Consider the following 20,661-nt stretch of genomic DNA (forward strand, 5'->3'; position numbering starts at 1 on the left):
TTAGCTGGGCACAGTGACTTGTGCTTATAATTCCAGCACTATGGGAGGCCGAGGTAGGAGGATTGCTTGAATTGAGTTTTTACCCCTGGGCAGCATAGCGAGTCACCATCTCCACAAAAAATTTAAAACTTAGCTGGATGCATGCCTGTAGTCCCAGTTACTTGGAAGGCTAAGGCAGGAGGCTCACTTAAGCCCAGGAGGTCAAAGATGCAATGAGCCATGATCACACAACTGCGCTGAAGCCTGTGGGACAGAGCAAGGCCCTGTCTCAAAAAAAAATTAAATTAAAAAAAAAAAATGAACCAATTGCTATGCATTAACATTATTTTAGGGACGTAGTACATTTCTGAATAATTTAGACATTGTGAATTAACAGTCTTAAACTAACATTTTATTTATAATTGTGTTCATGGTTTTCAATTCAATAATTATCATGGGTGCCAAAATATATACCATTTAAAAACATGACAGTTTTTAATGTTTCTTCTGTTTCTTTTGTTATTTTGCTTAATGAAAGATGAAAGTTTATTTACTGTTTATAATAGAACATGTTTTAGGTTAAGAGCCAAAACAAACAAACCTTATAATTTGATTTGCTACACTGTGTTATTTCTTATAAACATTTGAGTTCATTATTTGTCTTCTGTTATTAGTAAACAGAAATAAGACTTGGTTTCCTTTGTTGACTATATAGGAGATACTAAGGAGATACAAACTTTGTTAACAAAAAGAAAATAAACCCAAATAACTTTCATTTTATTAAAAAGAAGGAGAAAGGGGAGAAAAGTGAGGGGTGAGATTTTCTAAAATTACACAGCCCAGAACCTTGTGCTGCCATAAAGTTTCAGTACCTTATTTCGGCACTGGGTACTTCCTGATTGTATGCATCCTGATGTCTAGACAGAAGAACAACTCTATAAATTGGAAAAGGATTAAAAATTTAAGAGAAAGTTAAATTCAGGGAATGTATTTGTAGTGGAATGACTCAGTATTTATGGTTTGTAAAAATAAATGTTTTTTCTGTTTGTTTTGGCACCTGCATTTTTATTCAGTCTTTTCTCCTGTTGTAGTTACTAAATGAACTGAGTGTTGTGGAAGCTGAACTGCTGCTAAAATCCTCAAGCCTGGCAGGAAGTTATACAACAGGACTGTGTGTCTGCATCGTGGCTGTTCTGAGGCGCTATCACAGTTGTCTGATCCTGAATCCTGATCAGACAGCCCAGGTGTTTGAAGGGTTGGTATATAGCATGTCATTGTTGGTTTTCCAATCTTGTAATGCCCAATTGGTGGTGGAATATTATAGTGGTTTTGAAAGAAAAATAATACTGATACATGTTTTAATTAAAAAAGTTAAAGAACACCCTTGCCAGAAAATATTGATCAGAAAAAGAGATCTAAGCATGTAAAGTACGTTCTTTCTAATAACGCGTGATTCCTTCCTCCCTTGCTCTTTACCTTTCTTCCCTCTCCCTGGTTTCTGAGAGTACAAAGCCAGTCATTTACAGTACTTTATGGTTAATATTACTCAGCATCCTGGCATATTATGAATAGTGAATAGTGTAACTTCTTTATTCATGTAATTTCAGTTTATATTTGCAGACTGCAACACCAAATAAGCTTTGCATACATTATCATCTTAGAAATTTGGTTCTTCAATTTTATTTCTTTGATTAAAGATATGTTTTGATAAGAATTAACCTAGAACAGATGACTTCATTCTTGGTTGTAGGCTGGGACTTACTCTGCTAGTGAAGTTGGGCTACGGAATTAGGTAATATCGCCCCCATTAAAGACTGAGGCTAAGGGCACCAAATTTAGTGTAATGAGCTCTCAAAACCTACATAAGCTGCTTTTTATCCACTCTCCACTCCTTTCTCCAGGGCTTTTTATTTAAACACAAAAAGACAACTTGTTATTTCTTTCTCTTCAGTTTTTCCTTGTGAGCTCTAAAGAATCCTGGGGTTCTTTGGTTTCATAGTACCATTTTTTTTCTTTTTATCTAGCACATGTAATTAATTTATATGCTATTCTAGAATGATGTCAGTTTAACAGTAGCTCTTCTGGGGAAGAGGAAATGCTACCTTTTATTTGTATTAATTACATGTTATGAAATGAAATCTGAAACATCCTAGAAACTTTAGAATGTAAGAACATTTACATATTAGAATTAAGGAAATAGAGAATTATTTAGTAACTGCTCTATAAAGTTTGAATTTAATATCATTTTACAGGCCAAGAAATTGAGTTGCAGACCTGTTAAGTGTTTGGTGAAGTGATGTACCCTACATCATATAGCTAATTAATATCACAGATTTTAATAAAAATCTTTCAAACTGGAAGCTTATTCATGCTGTTTAATCTGTGTTCTACTTTTAAAATAGTGTATTGAAACCCATTAGTTGGTCATGAAATGAACTTAATGGGTTGTGACAATTTTTTGTTTGTTTTTTGTTTTTGTATTGATATTTTGAAATTGATTTCAGTATCATTTAGTTTGACATTTAAAATTTTTATCCTGTTAAATATTTATAAAATTGTATTTGACATTAACTTTATTATATTTTTACTTTATATTAGTAAAAAAAAGTTTTTTATTCCTAAAACTATTATTTCACTTTTGTGCTTATGCGAATGCATATACTGGGTCACGATGTGAAATGTTTTTCTTATTGCTGGCGAATCAAAGAAGTTGAGGAAACTCTGACTACTATACGATAGATACATAACAGACTCCCAATAAGTATTTATTTACTTTAGTCACAAAATAATTCTTTGCTTTATAGATTGTATCAGGATTTTTTTAACTTTTATTTTAGAATAAGAGGGTACCTGTATAGATTCATTATAAAGGTATATTGCAGGGTGCTGAGGTTTGGGGTATGATTCAGACCGCCAGGAAGTAAGTGTAGTACTCAGTAGGTAGTTTTGCAGACCTTTCCCTCTGGTCTGTCTCCCCACTTCAGTGATCCCCAGTGTCTGTTGTTCCCATCCTTATGTCCACATGTGCCTCATGTTTAGCTCCCACTTACAGTGAGAATGTGTGATATTTGGCTTTCTGTTTCTGCATTAGTTTGTTTATGATAATGGCCTGCAGCTGCATCTATATTGCTGCAAAGGGCATGATTTTGTTCTACAGTATTTTATGGCTGCTTAGTTTTTTCTTTGTTTATATAGTTAACGAGTTGAATCATTACTTTTCTTCTTAATTGTGTGACACTTTTGTTCTAATTGGCAGCTTTTACCTGCTGCCAGGTAGTCCCATCCATTGATGTCAGTTCACAGAGTTTGGGATACTACATTGCCGTTTCTTCGAGAAATGTCCTTGGTTCCACTCATGGTATCTGTGATTTTATTGTCCTTCTTGGCCTAGACATCCTGTGCCCTCTCCACTTTGCCCTTTCCCCTGAATAGTGGAGAGGGGTTTGATCTGGGAGTCTGGAAACCTAAACTGTCTTCTTGGTTCTGCTAGAACTAGCTCTTTGTCTTTGAGCAAGTCACCCCACCTTTCTGCCTCTCACAGCCTTCCTTATGCAATAAGGATGGTGAATCAGATCATTTCTAAAGCTTTTTTCAGCTTTAATAATCTGTCATCTGTGACTCTATTAGTGTAGTATAATGGCTTAGCCCTGTAACAAAATACAAGGCTGTGGTGGAATTAGATGCACAGATAGGTGAAAGGACCATGAGTGTTTACATCTGCGGTGTATGGACTTCTGTGTTATATGAACTGTGGACAAAGAGGCCTATAACCACAGGAGGTACAGAGAATATCACAAAAGAGAAGGGGCTTTTGTGATATTCTGTGGACCTCCTGTGGTTATAGGCCTCTTTGTCCACAGTTCATACAACATTCTTTGTAACTCCTGTAGTTACAGGCCTCTTTTAGATAAGATAAACTAAAAAGTAAATGTCTTCCTAGTTTGTATACGTCAGGGGAATGTGACTCCAAACCATGAACTGCTTGTGCACTTGAAAATAGGTTTCCCAGATTAATTGCTTTGAAGAATTGCTCCTTTACAAAGGAGAAAACTTGGGAATCTTTGCACACTGACTGAAATTGTAAATCTTTTTACTGAGGAGGCGAGGGGTTTCTTTACAACACCCTTCCTTTTGTGTCTCAGTCACAGCAACTTAATTGGTGGATTCCTTCATACATACCCTCTTTATGGAGGAATTTCTTTCATTGCTTTTGTTTTTTGTCATCAGTGACATTTCTGAAGTTTTTTAAATATCTACTATTTTAGTGTCATGTTATAAAACTTACATTGTACTCAGTTATTTACTTTTTGTTCTAGTTATTAGTTTCAGCAATCTGATATCTTTTTTCTTACCAAAGCGTACATATTTTCACTCTAAAAGAGTCAAATGATAACCCATAAAGTAGCAAATATGTGTCTCATTTCTTTGTTTATTTTTCTCCTCAGGTTGTGTGGTGTGGTCAAGCATGTCGTAAACCCCTCAGAATGTTCTTCCCCTGAAAGATGCATCTTAGCCTACCTCTATGATCTCTATGTGTCATGTAGCCACCTCAGAAGTAAATTTGGAGACCTCTTCAGGTGGGTTGAAGACACTCAAAAGGACAAATAGGATCATGCCTATGTTTCTTAGTGACCCTGGCAATATTGTCATCCTTTTGAATAATGAAAGCTAACTGCAATTATGTATCTATTAGGCAATAATTTTGTCAAGGTTTGTTTAAACTGAATATTAAAATACACAGGGGCAATACAAGGTGGACTATCATACAATATAGGTGTGTGATCATAGGTTTTTTTTCCCAGTATTGAAATAATGTTAGGTCATAAACTAACTTTGGTTTTTCTTCAATAAATAAAGTATTTCTTAAGATTTTACGTTCTATTTCTTAAGACTTTACAACATATAGAATATGTTGTACAGACAGTGCATTTTGGATAAGTCATACTGAAGTAATGATTATTTGATGTATCTTTCCGTTTTAAATTTAAAATTTAATTTGAATCATAAATCAGATAGAGGCAGCTTTTTATATTTTGCTTTATTTGTACCCCTCTTGGTTTTGAGATCCACATTTTCTGAGCTGACTTTTTGCATTACTTGGGTTAATTTTCATATCATTTGGACATCACAGTGTTTCATTTTTTATTTCCTAGTGACTCGTGGAAGATTCTGTAGCCCCATTTACTTTTCTAGAACTTTTCCAGACTCTTTTTTCTTCTTTTTTCACAAAAACAATTTGCTGTTTAGCAGATAACTTTTTCATGTGTTAATATTAAAAAATGACCAGTACCCTCACTGAATAACATTAAATCAATGTGCATTAAAAGTAGTAAACCTGCTCTCTGTTACAGATTGTATTTGATTCAGGTTCAACTTGATAAATGCTATCTAATGTTTTCTGGTATGAAAAAAATAGCTGAATTAATCATAAAAAGATACTGTAAATTCTGCAGTTAACCTGCTTGCTATCTTAGACTTAAAATTCATGACCTGATAATGATAGCAGTATTTGATTCCTATCAGTATATCTTATTGCTTAAAGAATATTTTAGTGTTTAATGAGTCCAGAAAATTGTATTTCTATAAATATTTTTACTTTTTCAATACTCTTGTCCAGAATTCATATTGAATTATTTTTTTCTGTAGCTATAACCTCCAATTACAAATTACTATAAGTGTAAGAGAAAATATTCTGTGCTTTGCTCTTGAAATCACCTCACTCAGAACATTCTTTCAAAGCTACTTTCATGCTGTCTTCTTCACTCCGTTTGTCTTTCTGCTTCCATGGCCAATCCTATTTTAAATAGCACCCCCAACTTCCTGTCATTTGTTGTATCTTAGCACTTGCTGCCTCCACAGGCAGCACTAGTGCTGGAAAGTAAATGCTTATTTAATGTTATGTTGAGGACAGTTATTAACTATATATAGGTAGGAGGAGAGTGGTAGTAATAGCTGACAAAACAGATTTGGAATCCAGAAGGAAGTGGGGAAAGAATGATCAATTACCATTTTCTTTTCTTTCTCATACCTTGTATCCAGTTTGTTTGTAAATTCTGTGAGCTCTGCCTTTCAAGTATCTCTAGAACCTGCCCTCTCTTTACCCTCTCTTTACTGCCACGGAACCCTCTTGCTTTGACCATTGCAGAGTTCTTTTAACTGGTTTCCTTGCCTGTACCCTTGACACTCAAACACATTCTCAACATATCCACTAAAGTGATCCTTTTAATACATGAATGACTCACAGGCTTTTAGTGACTTTTCACCCACTCAGAATAAAATTCACCATCCCTACCTGGCCTTCCGGATCTGCAGGGTCCCATATTCTATTCTACCCCTTTCCCTCTGTTTATTCTGGCCACACAGACCTCCTTACTGATCACTCTTAAGAACGACCCATGGTAGGGCTTTTGCACTTTCTCTTGCGTTGTTTGTGGTTCTTGTCCTCAGTTACGTGAGCGCCTCACACTCTGCTCCTGACTGCCTTCCTTAGCACACCATTTTAAATAGCACCCCCATCTCATCATTCTGAGCCTCAGCACTACTTTCTACCCCCCAATATATTCTATATTTATTTATGGTCTGTCTTCTCCTTGGAATGTATGCTTCGTGAGAGCAGGAGCTTTTTCTGTTTTTTTTGGTGCTGTATCCCAGTGCCTTGAAGAGTATGTGGCTCTTAGTAGGCACTGGGAAAAAAAGCTGTTGAATGATAGTTATATCTAAACAATCCATATTTTTAATGGTATTGATAAAGTGTGGAAATGTGTTATGAAATGGGGTAGACTTCAGAATAATCCTTTGCGAAATATTTGAGTGGATCTTAGGAAATACATTTCTACAGAAATTATATCACAATTAAAAATCCTTACATTCTTCTCTTACTTTACATAGAGCTTTTTGTGTCAGCTTACATTTTTTCAAAGAGCTTTCTCTTACATGATTTAATTCTTACAACAGACCTTTTTAATAGTGAACTTCCTCAGACAGCCCCAATAGCTCATTTGACCCTTACTACTCCTGCAGTGTGGTTCAAATAGGTTAAATGAGGTAATTCAGGTAACATGCGCTGGGTGTGGGATGTGTTGAGATTTAGGGTACTGGCACACAGTGAATAGAGAAGTTACTTAGGGGTCTACGGAGCGGCCCATCATGGTGATTGACACTATCTAAAGTTTTCTCTATTAAAAAAAAAATGACATTTTCAAAAAACCAGCTCCTGGATTTATTGATTTTTGAAGGGTTTTTTGTGTCTCTATCTCCTTCAGTTCTGCTCTGATCTTAGTTATTTCTTGTCTTCTGCTAGGTTTTGAGTTTTTTTGATCTTGCTCCTCTAGCTCTTACAATTTTGACGATAGGGTGTCAATTTTAGATCTCTCGTGTCCTTTGTAGGGACATGTTTGAACCTGGAAACCATCATTCTCAGCAAACTGACACAAGAACAGAAAATCAAACACCGCATGTTCTCACTCATAGGCGGGTGTTGAACAATGAGAACACATGGACACAGGGAGGGGAACATCACACACTGGGGTCTGTTGGGGGGAGATAGGGGAGGGACAGCAGCGGGTGGGGAGTTGGGGAGAGATAGCATGGGGAGAAATGCCAGATATAGGTGAAGGGGAGGAAGGCAGCATATCACGCTGCCATGTGTGTACCTATGCAACAATCTTGCATGTTCTTCACATGTACCCTAAAACCTAAAATGCAATTAAAAAAAAAAAAAAAGAAATACAGCTTTCTTGGGATATCTTGAAGTCAGAGATTTTTTTGTAGTTTAAGAAAACCGGGCAAACAAAAGCCAGATACACAGAGATTTCTAGCAGTGTACTGATAAACAACTTTAGTAATTTTACTAAAGCACTATTCATAAAGTTGTGTGAGAGAAATATTTTTTCTGAAACACCATTCACACAGTTGTATGAGAGGCGTATTTGGGGAGATATAACACTCGTCACCTTTACCACTGATCGAGCTACTGCCAAGTGCTATGCTGGCTTATTTCCATCAACAGCTTTAACTTTGAAATCAGCCTCAAGAAACTGAAAAATGTCATGACTCTGAACTGCGAACTTGTGTCCTTCAGTGACAGCCAACATATTTTTTTAAATATAAGTTGTCTGCACAGAAAGAGAATATAGAAGATTGTAATTGCTGCCATTTAGCAGATGACTTTAGCCCTCTCTGTTAGCCTAGCGCTTCCCAAGCATTATTTGGCACTTGATTTATGTGGGAGATCTTTTTATACATACAGACTGTACAGTGGAGGCCCAGGATCCTATATTTTAACCTCAAAAGTGATTCTGAAGGAGTAGAGCTGATGCTACATTTTGGTAAACAATGATTTGAATAATCTCTGTTTTCTTAAAGCTGTTGACAGTGACAGTGGTTTAGGATAAAGAGTCTTTATGACTTTTCGTTTTTGAGCGATTCATTCCTGGCTACTGTTTATGCAGGTATATAAGAATATGGGTTTAAGAAAAAAAGCCGTATGTCACCTCAAACCATGAATACATTTGCTGCCAAATGTATTAATCTATAATTTCTGCTGCATAAAATAGCTCTTGAATAGAGAAGGCGAATGTTGTTTATAGATTTGCTGTTTACAGAAAGTAAGCACAAACAGCTAAGTTTATGTGGAATCTGAGCATTTACATCAGATCATTCTCTCAGTCTCATTCACAGAGCAGGTTTGGAGGAGATAAAGTCTAATTCCTTTTATACTTCCAATAGTCTATATCTGATTCAGATGTAATTCACTGAAACATGAGCTGTTTTCATATGATAGACCAGTCTCTTAAAAAAAATCTCTTAATGCCTCTGAGAAATACAACATGATAAGTTTTTAGGAATGACATAGTGGCTTTTTCACTTCTATAGAATTTGTGTATTATCCATATCCCCTTACTAGCACATAAGTTCCTTGAAGGCAGGGAGTGTGCCTCTCTTTTTCACAGCTGTGCCACAGTGTCCCAAATAGTCTTGGCATGTGAACTTCTAGTGCGTACACTATACTAGAGGAATAGTTTTGTAGGATTTGTAATTAGGAGTAATACAAAATTTCCCTTATGTGTAATAGAATCCTTTTTTGTTTTTAAGTAATAACACTTTTCAACAATTGTTAAGACACAGTTGTTGGAAGCCATAGTAATTTCTTTGATTTTATAAACATGTAAAATGTAGACAATATTTAGGAGATAATTAAGATTTGTAACCAAATACCTCATTTCTGTTTTGTTCTCCTACTCATTTAGAAAATATTTATTGAGCAATTTCTGCATTCCTGGTACTCTGATTAGCACCAATTAGTAAGAAGTTCAAATTAAGGACTCATAATGTGAATCTTCTCTAGAAATGCTTTACATTTGCTGCCATTTAATATGTCCTTAAGTGGAATAGTTTTCTAGTTATTCTAGTTTTATTTTTCTGTTTTAACTTTTTTTCTTATAACCTCAGTAGTGCCTGTTCAAAAGTAAAGCAAACCATATATAATAATGTGATGCCTGCAAATTCGAACTTGCGATGGGATCCGGACTTCATGATGGATTTTATTGAGAATCCCTCAGCCCGCAGCATCAACTACTCAATGCTGGGCAAGATCCTCAGTGACAATGCGGCCAATCGCTACAGCTTTGTCTGCAATACACTCATGAATGTATGTATGGGCCATCAGGACGCTGGCAGGTGAGATGGTTTACCCTGGAATTCATGTTTAACCAAAGAGCTATGGCCTTGGTACTTCTTTGAAATTGATGTCATTTGCAATTGTCTGGACTCACATTTGGCTATCATTGCTTTTTCTGAATCTTCTTTTATTCTAGAATTTACCTTTGCACTATCTTATAATTTCCTTAACCTGAGAGACAGTGCTTTCTGACTGATTGCTCTGGCATAAGATGTTTTCGATATGGCCAAAAATTACATGATTTATTTTCAAAAACATATAATAAAAATACAAATTAAAATACCTATATTTAGAAAAAAACTGTATTTGGACCCACCTAAATTACATAAATTTAGTCTATAAATTTTTTGATGTCCTTAAAAATGTAAATCATAGCTCAGATTTATTCATGAAATTATCTGATTCATGTATGTACTGATTATTGTTTGTTGCTTAACAGAATTAATTGTGAAAACATTTGAAGCCATTTACTTTTATCTTCTCGAGGTTCTAAGTTATTTGACAAATGAGTATTTATTTTATCTGCAAATCTAAGAAAACGAATGACTTGTTTGATGATAGTGAAATTTATGTTAAGTATATCATGTGAGTATTTCTCTTTTGTACAAGATTACTTTCTATGTTTTCTTTTTCTTTTCTAGAATTAATGACATAGCCAATTTCTCCTCTGAGCTTACAGCTTGCTGCACTGTTCTTAGTTCAGAATGGCTGGGGGTTCTGAAGGCTCTTTGTTGTTCTTCAAATCACGTGTGGGGGTTTAATGATGTGCTTTGCACTGTAGATGTAAGTAGTTTTCTTTTTCATTTAAAAATTCAAATGTGCAATTAAATATTTATTTAGCGGGTAATCTTTTTGCTTTTGGCTTTTATGTAATTGATTCAACTGAAATGTTATAAGATATTTTTTCTTTCTCTGTCCAAAAGCAATAAGCCACAATGACATTGCCAAGGATTGAATACTTGGAAAAAAAAATAAGTAGAATGCATATTTTAATCTGTAGCAGAGGTGCCAAGAATTTCTTTGTTTCCTGAAATTTCCATTTAGTTGAGATTTCTTCCATATGGATGGTCTCTTCAGAGCTGCTTTTTTCTTACTGTTTATATCTCATGTGCCCTCGGTTCCTCATAGCATGGGATATAATCTAACCAAAGCAATTCACATTCTAAAGAGAGCCACTTTGATATTTTTAAGTTTAAGGTGCAGTATACAAAAAAGGTTTTGTTGGCTTACATAAGAATGATCAAGTCTAGATTCAGAGGGTGTCCAGTATTTTTTGGCAACTATGTCTGGAAGATGATGAAGAGATACCCCTTGTATATATCGCTGACTTCCTTGGATATCATGTTGCATCCATGATGTGTGTATTTCTTTAAAAATCTGTCTTGATTCTTTACTTCTTCCTGTTACCACTCACTGGAGTAGCCTTTGTCATACATTAGTATCTCTTACACATTTTTACACCTGCCTCTCAGCTGAAGGTTTATTTCTGAATTCTGCTAACCAGGATGAGTTGGACAATCCTATCTCTATGTCTTCATTATATGAGGACTTATGAATTTATGTATATAAAATTCATAGATATGACCTGCTTTTCTGGAAAGGAGAGACTTAAATTTTTTATCTTTAATATAGTTTCTTAATCTCTTGGTTGCTTTTTTAAGTTACACTTTACCTTCTGCTTCAATTCCTCATCTAAAAAAGTTGGAATTAATAATAGTGTGAACCTTATGATGATGTGGTAATAAATGAGGTGACTTTTGCAAATTAACCATAGTCCTTGGCATATGGTACGAATCAATATGAAGGTTGCTATTGTAGTTGTTTTTCTTATTATTTTCTGCCAAGGTCGTGTGAGATCTAGAAAGGTAAAGATTTCACTGTGACTAAATTAATTTCCCCCTCTGTCTCTTGTTCTTGTTTCTTTTTAAATTTAAGAGTCGATTGGAAACTTTCAGAGTTGTTTTTAAAATTGGGTTTAATCATATTAAAGAATCCTTAGTAGTTGTCACTGAAAGGAACTCCAAAACCTTAGTGAGTCTTGTTTTTCAACTAGGGGGAACCTCCTGGTTTTTGCTTGCTTCCTAATGGTCTGACTCTTAAATGATATTATCTTGTACTCTGCCAAAATGTTTTAATGATGCTACACCTTGTAGTGATTTTCTGATTTTGCATTTTTGTTGTTTTATTTTTCATTTGCATCTGTGCAAGTCAAAGCTCAATATTTTCTTATAGTATTGAAATGTGGGTAAACCTCATTCATTGTTTTATAAAATAGAAATAGGCCTAGAGGATAATCATCATGATATGTTATCATTTCTCTCTGTTGGTTCATGTTGGGATTTGAGATCTTATTGGTATTGCCTACATTCTCTTAGTTATTAATCTGAGATACTGCTTAAAAGGTTGTTAAGTATTAAAACCTGTCAATGTTTTTCTTGAAGGTGAGTGACCTTTCATTCCATGATTCATTAGCTACTTTCATTGCTATTCTGATAGCACGACAGTGTTTTTCTCTGGAGGACGTCGTGCAGCATGTCGCACTTCCCTCTCTTCTAGCGGCAGGTAAGGCAGCATCCAGGAACATCAGTTGCTATTTCATTGTTGTCTTAATGGAGTTGTTTCTAACATTAAATTACAGGGAAGGGCTGGGCTTGGTGGCTTACGCTTGTAAGCCTAGCATTTTGGGAACTGAAGCGGTTAGATCACAAGGTCAAGAGTTTGAGACCAGCCTGGCCAACATGGTGAAAGGCTGTCTCTACTTAAAAAAATACAAAAATTAGCTGGACATGATGGTGTGTGCCTGTAATTCCAGTTACTTGGGAGGCTGACGCAGGAGAATTGCTTGAACCTGGGAGGTGGAGGTTGCAGTGAGCTGAGATTGCACCACTGCCCTCTAGCCTGGGTGACAGATCAAGAATCTGTCTTAAAAACAAACAAACAACAACAACAAAAACACAGGGAAAGGAATATTTGAGGGTATGTATATTGGGAAGTGGTATAGTATCAAGGTAGATATGATATAATTGTAATAGTTGTTTTATACAAAGTAACATGGATCCCCATGAAAACGATGGGAAGCTGCTGTGTTATAATCTGTTTTAAGGAAGCACTAAGATTTCTCAGAAAAATAGCCAGGGCCTTACTTTCTTACTGTAAGGACAATTTATTTAAATTATTCCAGGAAATTTAGGTGAAGGACTTGTTCCTGAGCGTGTTAGAAAACTTGCTTTTCCAATCCCCCATTCCTAGCTTGTGGAGATGCGGACGCCGAGCCTGGGGCGCGAATGACATGCCGACTCCTGCTTCATCTCTTCCGAGCTCCCCAGGCCTGCTTCTTACCTCAAGCAACGGGTGAGCTGACTACCGAAGAATCTCATTACCTTTTTGTTAGTAGTTAAAGGGTCCAAAATGACCAAATAGGCTGTCCCTTTCTGTAATTTCCTTCCTAATTTTTTGGGCTTGCCCTGGGGGTGATGAAGGGGTGACATAATACCATTCAGTGAGAAGGCTGTCAGCACCTTCCATCCGTGTAATATCAGGATGTATTGAGAAATATGAATCAAGAGTTAATAAGCAATAAAAATACCTCTGCTATTAGGCCAAGCCATGCTGGTGGGCAGCTCGGTCCTCTCACATACTGTGCAGCAGCTTAGGGCAATGGTGATTCATTTATTCTTTTACTAAGTAAAAGGAATAAGGTAAGAATTTTGGAGGTGTTGGTGAAGTCTGTTCTCAAAAATCATTTCCATATAGATACACATGTGTCTGTGTGAGAATCAACACAAGTATGTGAAGGTCCTACTAATCTTATTGATGTGTCTCTCTCAGAAGGAAAGACAGTGATTTAGTTAATAAAAAGAAAAGGATAAGTGGGGAGGAGTCCTGGCAGTGTTTCTTAGTGAATCCATGAAGCTTCAATTAAAGCAAGCTAATGGCAATTAAGCACTAACAGTTTAACAATGAAAGGCTGACTACCTGTAAATAATTACAAAACATTGTTAATGACGGTGATGAGGCTATTAAAAATTTGTTGTTTTTGTAGGCAAACCTTTCCCCGGAATAAGATCATCTTGTGATAGACACCTCTTAGCCGCTGCTCACAACAGCATTGAAGTGGGAGCCGTGTTTGCTGTCTTAAAAGCAATTATGATGCTTGGTAAGATTATTCTGACCCTAAGCTTCTTGGTTAATCACAAGAAATGAAAGCCAAATAATTTATTCTCAGGTTTAAATCTAGTAATATTATTGGAAACATGATACTGTTTGATCGCTTATTCTCCTGGAAAAATTAGTTGGTTTCTCCCAGACCAAATACATGAGACTCTGAAGATGCTGTCCCTTATCCACAGTGCCTCTGGGGGAACTTACATATAATATTTTTTATGGTATTTTAGTTGCATAATGCCTCATTCTGATATAAAATAGGTTCTCAGACCCACAGGGTTGTTTTGCTTTCTTTGGTGGCAGAAATCACACTTTGTGAGAGACAGGGATGACTTGGTCACCTAACTGTTTACATTTTATCCAGATTATATTTCAGGAGCAGAATACCAGAAAATCTGAGTTTTAGTCTTAGTGTTTCTGCTTCTGTTATGACCCTGAACAAGTATATTTCCTTCTAACTTTGTTTTTTGATGACACAGGCCTTAGTTGCAATGATGATATTATTGATAAATCAATTTTAGATTTCACAATAATATTTTTCACTTAATTCATAATGTCCAAGATATTCTTTACCTTCTTATTTGTAAGCATTCTCCTGGAATAATAGCACTGCCTTTTCTATTCATATACAGGGTAATACATTAAAACATTATTCTATAAATCACAAAGGATTTGAATGATTAGAAAGTCTTAAAATCAGACTGCCTAATTCCAGCCTTGGGTACCTTCCTTTTGGCCTTGACTCTTGTGTTCAGAAGGAGCTTACCTTCATTAGAACAGGAGTTACTGAGTGGATAGGAATTGCTTTAGATGAGTTCTAAATAACATATTTCGGGCTATAATCTTGCCCTGCTTGGGAAATGTTATTTGGTGATGATGAGGTAGGATAACAGAATTTTCATAGAACAAACTATTGAAACTTCGCCTTAAGAAAGGATACACACACAGGCCTGTGAATTTTGTGGTAAAAAGGGAAGGTAGAGCCACCTTGAGGACCATAGTCGCCTCTGAGTGTAGGAGCTTATAGATTTATACAGTCAACATTAAATGCTCATTTCAGTGAGCAAAATTTCCCTACCGTGATCATATCTGAAAGAAAGTCAGCTGGTCAGTTTTACTTAATAAATAAATGTAGGGACCATGAAGATAGGGACTGGCTTTTTTTACCTGTGGTATTTCTAGCGCTCATCAGAGAAACTAGCAAAGAATCAGTTTTTAATAAAATTATGTTGAAAGTGTAAATCCATAAGGGACAAATATATTAATGGCAGAAACCAAGATGAGTACCTTCTAGACATTGGCCCCTTGATTTGTAGGATTGGTCTAATCTCAAGTAAAATTTGCCCACCTCTTTAAATATCCACATAATTTGGAGGATTCCCTGGGTCTAAGAAGTCAGGATCAGGCCAGTTTAATGTCACCAGAGCTTGGAGCCAGGTAGGCACTGAACACTCAGTGTGTTCTATTGTCTATGCAATTGCGGAAGGTCTGGCACAGACTCTCATTCCTTCTCTGTCATCTTAACATCTAACCTAATTGAGGATCTCCTAGTATGGGACTAGTGAAGTTGGTTTTTTCTCTTTCTTTTCTTTTCCTTTCTTCTCTTTTCTTATTTGTGGAAGTTCTAATTTATCCACCCCACCATGCCCTAACCAACTCTTTCAATTCCTATCCACCAGGATATATTTTGAGTTAGGGGGTTAGGACTGTTATATCAAATTTGGTTTTAAATTTCTATAATTTAACTCCAGGTATAGAGGTAGTTATTTACATCACCTAATGATAGTGAAATATACTAAATTTTGGTACTTTTAGAATTTAGTCTTTCAACTCCTGAAGTGATCTATTGAATTAAATTAAATCCTGTGGGTAAAGTGAAGTTAGCACTCTGTGTTTATGTTTTAATGAGAAACATATGATTATATATTGATAAATTTAGATACATTATTTATTCCTCTCTTCCACTTATGATTCTATAAGTAAATACTCTAAGCCATTCAGATTTTTCAAAATATTTTTGGCAAAGTCAAAACTTTTTCTTGGTTGACTTGTGGGTTTTAAAAGGCCTTTTGCATTAACCTGGGCGTGGTGTTGCCCACTTACAGCAGGCAATGAAGGCCTACTGTAAAATCATCTGTTGGTTCTGGGAAATTTTTTTGTCCAGGCCTCTGATTCTGTGAATAAACAGGCAATTGCTATCATTTGGCAATACTTATTTTGAATTTTTATTACTCTCTCAGTTTTAAAATATAGTTATTTGTCTTTCATGGCTAGAGATTTCTTATTTCTAGCTATTCAAACATTCTATTTAGTTTCTTTCCCAGAACTTTGTTATGAGGAAAATACTTTCCTTAGTTTCATTTCACTAAGTATAGTAGAGATTTATCAGGTAAGGTTTTCTAATTTGTATGACACAGAGAGGAAGGTGAAAAACAGGGGTTATTCAATGAATGCCCTACTTTTCAGGGCTTCCTTAGTATGCATTGCCCTTTTCCATTCCCAGGGAAATAAATCTCTCTTGTCAAGAAGTTGATAGTAAGGTGGGCTAAGGCAAAACTTTTCTCTTGACCTATGGATAGAAACTAAGTCATTGTAAGAGAAGAAATGGAAAAGGGACATCTAGAAGGGTGAGTAACCCATTTTTTCCTTGTCTATAAGTCAAATGAATTTGAATACATTCGTGCTTGAAATATTGGTGAAACCAGTGTTCTGTGATTATTTAGTGTGATTCATAATGGCCTTTCCAAGTTTGGTGAAATTATAATTATACAAACAAAGTAAGGACCGAGTCTCGAACTTGCTTTTTCTCCATTTCTGATAGAAACTGCTCTGGGTTCATGCATTTATTCTCTTGATCCATTCTTTCTATTCCTGAACAACTGACTATTCAATAATAATATTATTCACGTATTTTAAATCTCTGAAAGCTATCCTCATTTGCTACTCAAATATTTGGCAATATTTTGAACTTCTGTGATTTTGCTTTTGTGATTCTATTACTTAGGAGATGCCAAAATTGGCAATAACAGTGTCAGCTCTTTAAAGAATGATGACTTCACTATGAGAGGTTTGCGATGTGACGGGAATGCTGATGATATCTGGACTGCCTCACAAAATCCAAAATCCTGTGGGAAAAGCATTTCCATAGAAACTGCCAATTTAAGAGAATACGCTAGATATGTGCTGAGGACTATCTGTCAACAGGTATTCTGATTTAATTTGCCTTTTACTTTGAATATGTAACTCTTCTTTTGGAGAGAGCTACTTACACTTGTAGGAAACTTGTGCGTAGATCGGGTCCTTTTTTTCTTGCTCACTTTATTTTGAAATAATTTTGAGTTTGCTGAAAAGTTGCAAGAATTATTTTTTAAAAACTTATGTCCATCCTTTACACAGATTTACTAATTTTTACATTTTGCTACATGTGGAAATGTGGGTGCATATACCTATTTTGTTCTCAACCATTCATTTAAGAGTAGGTGCTACATTTTATTCTTTACTTTTGAATACTGCATTATTTCATAACATAACCAAAATACAGCTTTTGGTACAGTAATTTTTTCTCATCTATAGGCCACAGTTCGATTTTGTTATTTGTCCCAGTATTGTTGGATTTGTCTAAGGGTTCCTGTAGATTAGCTTCAGATTATTCATCCCTGGCCAAGATACTACAGAAGTAACCTTGAGTTCTTTCAGGTAATCATGTCCAAAGGCATGTGATGTCCATTTGCACCTCAAGGATGATGATACTTTTGATTACGTTGTTTCCATTGCACAGTTTCAAGATTCCTCCACTGTATAGTTACTCATTTTCCCCTTGCAATAAACAGTCTTTGAGGAGATACTTGGAGACAGTGCACATTTTCTTCTCCTCATCTAACTCCCCCACACCTTATAAGCATTCATTTTCATCTTGCCCAATCTAGTCTTTACTATGGTTGCAAAATTTTATTTTTTCCCCCAACTCCTATTCTCCCTCCACAGTATCAATTTGTGTCCTAATTTAAGGGGGTTTCAGACAATTCTCATGCCTCAGACTCCCAAGTAGTGGGGATAACAGGCATGTGCCACCTAGAGCCTGCCCTTCTCCCCTATTCATCTATTATTCATATGGGTTATAATATACGGTACTTAATTATTTTCATGTTCAGACTGTCCCAGATTTGTCCAGCAGGAATCTATTCATCCTGTCTGTCACATTATTTGACATTTGGCTCAAGCCTGTAATCCCAGCACTTTGGGAGGCCGAGGCGGGTGGATCACGAGGTCAAGAGATCGAGACCATCCTGGTCAGCACGGTGAAACCCCGTCTCTACTAAAAATGCAAAAAATTAGCTGGGCATGGTGATGCGTGCCTGTAATCCCAGCTACTCAGGAGGCTGAGGCAGGAGAATTGCCTGAACCCAGGAGGCGGAGGTTGCGGTGAGCCGAGATCGCGCCATTGCACTCCAGCCTGGGTAACAAGAGTGAAACTCCGTCCCAAAAAAAATAAAAAATAAAAAAAAATAAATAGTATTTTCATATTTTCTGGCCCATGTTGTACTTTCTCTGCCTTGGGCCTGGAATCACCTATTCCTCCAAGGAGCCCCTGGTTCTTTTTAGCAGAGAATGGTACTTAGAAACTAAGGAATTCTGAGTACTATGTGTGCTCATGGCTAGGGAGTATTATTAATTCTAGGACCCATCAGCAGACAAAGCTAAGAAGAAAACTACATCCATACACATAAATATGTGTAAATACCTATACTTATGAGTTCCTACTGATACCTTCAATTCCAATCCAACCTCAGAAAGCTGTTCTACACTTTTGCCTATTTCATATTAGTATCACCTTCTTCCATGATTCCCAATGCTGATTCCCAAAAACATTATCTTACTTGTTTGTTTAATTCTGTAATACATCTGAAATAGTTTTAGAAATGTTACACATGGCTGGGCATGTTAAATGTGCCATCCAATGCTTTGTGAAAAAATGATTAATTAAAATACAGTATCAAAAATGTACACTAGGTCAGGGCGTGATGGCTCATGCCTGTAATCCCAACACTTTGGTAGGCCAAGGCAGGCGGATCATGTGAGGCCAGGAGTTTTAGACACACTAATATTCTCTTTATTGTCTTTCCTTTCCTTTTCCCCCATTAAAAAAAATTTTTAAGCAAGAGTCTACTTTTTATTTTTTAGAAATCAAAATGCTAGAAATTTTGTTTTTAAAACTTTTCTACCTACTTTATTCATGTAATTTTTTAAATTGGAAAATTCCTGTCAGTTTTATATTCAATTATGCATTGTGGATTTAGTGCATATTGCATACATATACCGAAAGCCAGTGCCTGTCAATCTAATTGCCATATTATTTTTAGGAATGGGTAGGAGAGCATTGCTTAAAAGAACCTGAAAGATTATGTACAGACAAAGAACTTATATTGGACCCTGTGCTTTCAAATATGCAAGCACAGAAATTATTGCAGCTTATCTGTTATCCTCATGGCATTAAAGAATGTACTGAGGGGGACAACCTGCAAAGACAGCACATTAAGCGTATTCTTCAGGTAAGTGGTATGAAGAGTGTGTTTCTGTCATTTGACAAATTCTTTGTGATTATAAAAAGAGTTACTGTCTTTTTTTGTCCTTGCTAATTCCTGACTTTAATTAATTCTGATTTTTATTCCCCACATTTTCTATGGAATTGACATACTTTATTTCTGGGTGGATGTACAAGCTGCAAATTGTATATAATCATCAAACAAATATTGATATTTTAAATCGGTATTGTATTTACACGAGAAATATGCTTCAGAGAGGAGCTGTGTTAAATATCTTATTAAAGAAATATTGAGGCCGGGTGCAGTGGCTCATGCCTGTAATCCTAGCTAGCCCTTTTGGAGGCCGAGGCGGGTGGATTGCCTGAGCTCAGGAGTTTGAGACCAGCCTGGGCAACATGGTGAAACCCCGTCTTTACTAAAATACAAAAAGTAGCCAGGCATAGTGGCATGCGCCCGTAGTCCCAGCTATTCGGGAGGCTGAGGCAGGAGAATTGCTAGAACCTGGGAGGTAGAAGTTATAGTGAGCTAAGATCACACCACTGCACTCTAGCCTGGGCAACAGAGCAAGACTCTGTCTCTTAAGAGAAAAAAAAAAAAGAAATATTGAAATCATTTTGGAATGGGATTGGTTAAATCGATTTTGAAAGGAGAAATGCTTATTTAGTTTCAGTGCATAGCTGAGTCAGGCACAGTATTAACTGTTTATTTAATAATTAGTGTTTTTATTTATTTGTATCTCTACTTAATAGATATGCAACAAGATTTGGAACCTTTGGAGCTGTATAAATTATTTTATTGTGTATGGTTATTCTGCTCTTTCTTGAGAAAATAAGTAATATAAGGAATTACTATATTTTAACACATTTGATGTCTATTATTCTTTCAATTTTTTCCCCAGAATCTTGAGCAGTGGACACTGAGGCAATCCTGGCTAGAACTCCAGTTAATGATCAAACAGTGCTTGAAGGACCCTGTGAGTTTATATTGAAAGCTTATCTATGTATAAAATTTTATGAAAAGCAAAAAAACACGTTGATGTTTGAGGATAAAGGAATACACATATGTGCCAGTGTTCTTATATCTAACTCTAGGGCTCTGGTTCTGTGGCTGAAATGAACAACTTACTGGACAATATTGCAAAGGCAACAATAGAGGTATTCCAGCAGTCTGCAGAGCTAAATAATAATTCTTCTAATTCTGGCATGAGCTTCTTCAACCCAAACAGTATTGGAAGTGCTGATACAAGTAGCACAAGACAGAATGGAATAAAGACATTCCTAAGGTATTTTTGTCCAT

At 36.0% G+C, this 20,661-nt stretch overlaps 2 protein-coding genes across 6 annotated transcripts in view; one reads left to right on the plus strand and one right to left on the minus strand.

Annotated features, from left to right (window-relative positions):
- MED12L (mediator complex subunit 12L) overlaps positions 1–20,661 on the plus strand; it is a 363,255-nt gene that overhangs the window by 283,680 nt on the left and 58,914 nt on the right. For 4 of the 5 annotated variants that reach the window (XM_037736428.1, XM_017522838.2, XM_037736430.1 and 1 more), the window contains 11 exons: positions 1,071–1,234; positions 4,425–4,556; positions 9,430–9,657; positions 10,300–10,441; positions 12,100–12,220; positions 12,908–13,009; positions 13,701–13,814; positions 16,827–17,026; positions 19,183–19,371; positions 20,264–20,338; positions 20,457–20,647. In XM_037736428.1, the coding sequence (XP_037592356.1) occupies positions 1,071–1,234; positions 4,425–4,556; positions 9,430–9,657; positions 10,300–10,441; positions 12,100–12,220; positions 12,908–13,009; positions 13,701–13,814; positions 16,827–17,026; positions 19,183–19,371; positions 20,264–20,338; positions 20,457–20,647 (1,658 nt within the window). The remainder of the gene's footprint in view (positions 1–1,070; positions 1,235–4,424; positions 4,557–9,429; positions 9,658–10,299; positions 10,442–12,099; positions 12,221–12,907; positions 13,010–13,700; positions 13,815–16,826; positions 17,027–19,182; positions 19,372–20,263; positions 20,339–20,456; positions 20,648–20,661) is intronic. The other variant, XM_037736429.1, reaches the window with a different exon arrangement.
- Positions 1–20,661, minus strand: part of P2RY12 (purinergic receptor P2Y12) — a 46,955-nt gene that overhangs the window by 18,117 nt on the left and 8,177 nt on the right. The gene's annotated exons all lie outside the window — the stretch shown is intronic.

Source organism: Cebus imitator, unplaced genomic scaffold (assembly GCF_001604975.1).
Source record: "Cebus imitator isolate Cc_AM_T3 unplaced genomic scaffold, Cebus_imitator-1.0 Scaffold25, whole genome shotgun sequence".
In the NCBI taxonomy this organism is placed as follows: domain Eukaryota; kingdom Metazoa; phylum Chordata; class Mammalia; order Primates; family Cebidae; genus Cebus; species Cebus imitator.